A 5,699-nucleotide genomic window follows, 5' to 3' on the forward strand; every position below is an offset into this window, starting at 1 on the left:
GGCACTTTGCCTTTCAGTGCAGGAAGGACATGGCATTGAGGGGGTGCCTTTACATGGAAAGCTGGAGCTAAACTAGACTGGGGGACTGTCCCCTAATTTAGGGAGAAAAGACAAGGCGTTCAGTACCCTAACTTTGTCACAGGATATCTTTTCAGGGTCCTATCACCTCTGGGTAGATTTTTCTGACTCGGCAGGTGAGTTTCTCATCTATACACTGGCTGCTCTCTTGCTTCCAAAGCACCTTTCTACACAGATGGTGGGTGTATTATTACCTTTGGAGCCAACAAACTTTGCTTCAGGCTTGACTTCTAACTATAGCTGTATCTTATTTTTTCTTTCAGGCCACAATAAAAATGTCTAATATTTTAAATACTGTGTTGAGCCACTTCTCCTGGGTGTGAAGTTGACTAAAGAAACTCCCATCAAACTGTGAATGAAACTCACCCTTCTTAAAAGGTCTATTTGCATTTTAATAGCAACTCTTTAGCACACATTAATTTCCAATTGGCAGAATGTGTAAATTAGTGTTCGTGAGAAGGGAAGGAGAGAGGGAGATTTTTCCTAATTTTCCACGTGTAAGAGCTGCTACTTGTGTTGGCAGTCTCGCCTCTCAGTCAGTCTCCTCAGCGTGATGTCGTTTCACCTCCCTCCTTGAAGTGATCCTGTTTAAAGGCTTTTTAGGTTAAATTCTGTGAATGTGTTTCAAGTACCTCCTTTAGCCAATCTGTTCTTTTTCTACATGGTGTCTTACAACCATCTGTAATTCCAGTTCTTGGAGATCTGACTCCTTCTCCTGGCTTCCACAGACACCTGCATATAAGTTGTATACATGCAAATATGCAGTCAAACACACTGTCTTAGTTAGGGTTTTATTGCTGTGAAGAAACACCATGACCAAGGCAAGCCTTATAAAGGACAGTATTTATTGGTGCTGGCTTACAGTTTCAGAGGTTCAGTCTATTATAATCAGGGTGAGAAGCATGGCAGCATCCAGGCAGGCATGGTGCTAGAGAAGGAGCTGAGAGTTCTTCATCTTTTTCCAAAGGCATACAGAAGACTGGCTTCTAGGCCAGTCTGGAGGAGGGTCTCAAAGCCCATCCCTACAGTGACATACTTCTCCAACAAGGCCACACCTACTCTAATAAGCTCACACCTCCTAATAGTGCCATTTGCTGGGCCAAGCATATTCAAATCACCACATACACTTATACATAAAATGCAAATAAATAAATCTTAAAAAAAAAAAAAGAGAGGCTAAGAATCACACGTGGCCTGCTTCAACCCAAATGACAGTAAATGTAGAAGGAAATCACCAAGTGGTGATGAAGATGTGTGGAAACAGATCTCACACAGTTCAAGAGGGAATTAATATGGTATCCTAAATGGTTCCTAAAAACATTATACATGGAAATATCATTGGAGCCACTAATTATCTATTACGGTAAGTACTGCAACAAATGAAAAAGAAGAAGGTGCACCTTGCACTTGCACTTGCAGGCAAATGCTTGTAAGTAACATTATTTACAATAATCAAAAGATGAGAATAAAAATTTTAAATGTGCATTTATATTCCAGGGAATGTAATACAGACATAGAAGAGAAGGAGGTTCAGAAATACTATGTTATGTAGATGAAAATTATGATATTATGCATTCTCATAAGAGAAGTGAGCCAGATACAAAAGGACAAACATGAATTCCTTAGTGGATTATGTATATCCGCAGCAGGAGAACTCACAGAGACAGAACGCTCTCAGGAGGCACTGGGGCTGGGGTGGTAGGAGGGAGATAGGTTACTTTATGAGTACAGAGTTTCTCTTTGGAGAGACAAAAATGTTATGGCAAGGGATAGTGGTAATGGTTTTACAACATTGCAAATATAATGTCAACAAAGTAGGAAGTAAATAGAGCAAATGCCGAGTTTTATGCTGCCTGTCTTCTTACCACAAGTAAAAAAGAATTGAGAAAAAAAAAAAAAGGCAAAAAATTCAAATCATACTTCCATCATGGCCCATTGCTTCTTTCCATGGGGGCTGTATTACTATTATTTTTCAATTAAAACTTTAAGTTACATTGTGTGTGTGTGTGTGTGTGTGTGTGTGTGTGTGTGTGTGTGTAAGTCAGAGAAAAAACTTTCAGGAATTGGTTCTCTCCCAGGGATCAGACCCAGATTTTCAGACTTGACAGAAAGTGCCTTTACTCACTGGGTCACCCTGCCAGCCTATTAGAACTGTTTTAATTTTTTGCAGATCTAGTTAGAACAGACTAGTAGATGCTTAATTAGGATATCTAGAATAGAATACAAAATCAGAGGATTTAACTCTAATGGCTTAAATGACAGAGTCCATATTTATTTAAGGATCCAGAGTTTATTTTTAAAAATATAAATTTTATTATTCCTGTACACGGGTGTGTGTCTCTTGTGTGCATGTGGGTGCCCATGGAGGCCAGATGAAGATGCTGGATTCCTAGGGACTGGGGGTTATAGACAGATATGAGTGTTGGGAACTGAATCCCAATTGAAGAACAGCAAGGATTTCTTAATCACCGAGCCATCTCTCCCACCCAAAGGATCCAGAATTTAAATTTCAGTTTCTGAGTTCAGGGTTTGTATCCTTTCTGTAGAAGAGACTTCACGGAATGTTGAGTTAAAGAGAGCAAGAATAGATTTCTTGAAAACCTTGAAATTCTCCCCAGTGAATAGATAGAGAACAGGAGAAACCACAGTATTAAAAGAAATAGTCACCACTGCAAGTCCCAGTGTCAAGTGTAAAGGTAATGGCTGACTCTTAGTGAGGACCAAGCCACTGTGTACATGGTAGGGCATCCAACACACAAAGAAAGAGATGACAGCAGTCAGCATGACTTTGAAGGGCTTGCTGGATTTAAAGAGTCCCTTCTCTTTCATCTTGGTGGCCACTCGTTTGTAGCAAAAGATGATGACAAGGAAAGGCAGAAGGAAACCCAGCAAGAAGCGGCCGACGAAACAGGCTGCATGAATCCATTGCCCTAGTGTTTGATGCTCTTTGCTCTCCCAGTCAGTAGACACAATGTAGTTATTCTGGCATTTAATTCTTCCTTTGTGGTCATCATGTGTTGTCCTGAAAACTAAATAGGGTATGCTGAGGATAGTGGCAGAAATCCAGATTTGCAAGGCAATCCGGGAAGCCCAGTGTGGGGTTTGGTGCTGCTGGGACCACACTGGATGAAGAATGAGGTAATAACGAGCAACACTGATGGCGGAGAGGAAGAAAACAGAGGCAAACATGCTCACCGACAAAGTGCTGTTGAAGGCTTTGCACAAGACACTTCCAAAGGCCCAGTGATTGTCCTGAAGGAAGGAGGTGGCCATGAAGGGCAGAATCAATGTGGAAATAAAATAGGAGAGAATGAGATGGAAAAATAAAAGAGTATTGACAGTCCTTTGCATCTTGAATTGCAGCATCCATAGATAGAGGCCGTTGCTGATGACACCAATTATAAATGACATGAACAAAGAAGCAGCAATGATTGTTTTGGGGGCAGGAGTTGGAACACCAGTGCTGTTTGTTAATGAGGTAGACACATTGATCACATGACTGGAGGAGTTGATCAAATCCATAATTACCTATGGAGGGAAAACAGAGGAAAAAAAAAAGAATAGCACACAGATTAAGTGAATAAATTAAGATAGTAACTTTAGTATAGCAGTAATCTGAAAAGTAATATTTGAATACTGGCAAGCATAATATTCCTATAATAAAACTTATTTTCTAATGTCTACTCTTATTTGAGGAATTAAGATCAGACCAATCTTATTTTAAAAATACAAATACTCCAGATAACATGCATTAAGTAAACATAAATAGTATCCCCCTCCTAGCAACAATTGCATTTGTCTAACCTTAAGATGCTATAATTAGATTTACCTCATAACTTAGTTATATGGAATTATCTTGTATTCTAATAGTGTATAACAGTAAGGATTGACCTTCAAGAGGACTCCAGGGCTACCACAAGATTATCAGATGCCTTCCAAATTACACATATAAAGAGGACATGTATTTTAGGACAGAGGAAGTAGTTTCTTTCCTGGGGAAGGCAGGCGAGAGAAAGAAGTAAAATAATCCACATTTATTCAGTATTTGTGAAAGCAAGAGTCTTCCTAAAAATAATTTCTTAGATTTATTTTTATAAAGCCTATGAGGTAATTTTTCCTCTCTCTGTCTCTCTGTCTCTCTGTCTCTCTGTCTCTGTCTCTGTCTCTCTCTGTCTCTGTCTCTCTCTGTCTCTGTCTCTGTCTGTCTGTCTGTCTCTCTCTCTCTCTTTTTCTCTCTGTTGCTTTGTTCTGTTTTGTTGAGACAGAGTTGTTGCTACAGGTTTGTTGATTCAGCCCAGTCTAGTCTCAAACTTGTCATGTAGCCAAGGATGGCCTTGAACATCTGAGCCTCCTGATACAACATCTAGTGTGTTGGAATTATTGACATGGGCTTCAAGAAACAGGATTGAGGCAAGTCTTCAAGAAGAGGAGAAAATAGGGCTTAAAATGGTTAAATTTCTTCTGTCCACCCACATCTTCCACCACAACTCTACTGTGGCACATTACTGTATTCCCAGTGCAGAGGCAGAGGCAGAGGCAGAGGCAGAGGCAGAGGCAGAGGCAGAGGCAGAGGCAGAGGCAGAGGCAGAGGCAGAGGCAGATCCCTGGAGTTTGATGGTTAGCCAGTCTAGACTAATACATGAACTTCAGGCCAGAGAAAGGCATCATCTCAAAGGAGGCAGACTGTCGTCCTGAAGATGTCACCAGAGGGTTTTCCTTTGACCTCCAAATATGAACACCCACACACTGAAAAGAAAAATGAAATGAAACCTACAGTTTCTTAAAGTTAAATGAGCCTTCTAGACAGGCTCTGTGGTACATGACTTTAATTCCAGCACCTGGGAGGCAGAGGCAGGTGGATCTTTGTGAGTTCAAGGCTGGCGTGGCCTATATAAGTTCCAAGATAGCCAGGGTATGTAGAGAGATTCCAAAAACCAACAAAACCAACCAACCAACCAACCAACTAGCCCCAAACAAACAAATAAAATATACACAATCCCCCTAAGGCCCCCAAAACCAAAACCAAAAAACAAAGCAAAACAAATAAAACTTGTAAGGTTCTGCAAAGCAGAAAATGGGGTTCTCTTTTGTAGAAAAATACTTTAGTGGTCTGGATTAGAAAGAATGAACAATGATGTTATGTATAAGCAATGGTGAGTGTAAAAGCAACACTCATGGAAGAGGTTGTGCGAAGGTTCTGGGACCTTAAGAGGTAGGAAGAGGGAGGGTGATCTTAGACACAGGAAAAGCCAGGAGCCATGCAGATGTCCAGTAGAGCAGAAAGGGTGGCGGCAGAGAGCTCTGAGGATGTCAGCAAGGGCTTTTCTAACACTTATTTACGGCCCACTTGCTGTGCCTGTATGTGTAGAATACTCTGTCCTGTTAACCTACAATTAGCATGGGTTGGTGACTCTACTGGGCAACAAAGGAAAAGAGCTTGGGTTTCCTATTTGAGGGGAGATGGGGAGAAAAGACTGGTGGCAACTGAAATGTAAAGAACAGGTTGGCAGGAAGTATGTAGATACTGGGGCTTGAGTGGATAGGAGAAACGAATCCCTGGAGACTTTCTCAGTCTCTCTCTCTCTCTCTCTCTCTCTCTCTCTCTCTCTCTCTCTCTCTCT

At 41.0% G+C, this 5,699-nt stretch overlaps 1 protein-coding gene across 1 annotated transcript in view; it reads right to left on the reverse strand.

Moving 5' to 3' along the window:
* Window positions 1-2,348: 2,348 nt before the first annotated feature.
* The window catches only part of Gpr33 (G protein-coupled receptor 33), a 5,099-nt gene continuing 1,748 nt past the window's right edge, over window positions 2,349-5,699 (reverse strand). The window contains exon 2 of the mRNA XM_021179748.1: window positions 2,349-3,606. Within this exon, the coding sequence (XP_021035407.1) occupies window positions 2,581-3,600 (1,020 nt within the window). The 5' untranslated portion in view covers window positions 3,601-3,606 and the 3' untranslated portion in view covers window positions 2,349-2,580. The remainder of the gene's footprint in view (window positions 3,607-5,699) is intronic.

Source organism: Mus caroli, chromosome 12, assembly GCF_900094665.2.
Source record: "Mus caroli chromosome 12, CAROLI_EIJ_v1.1, whole genome shotgun sequence".
In the NCBI taxonomy this organism is placed as follows: domain Eukaryota; kingdom Metazoa; phylum Chordata; class Mammalia; order Rodentia; family Muridae; genus Mus; species Mus caroli.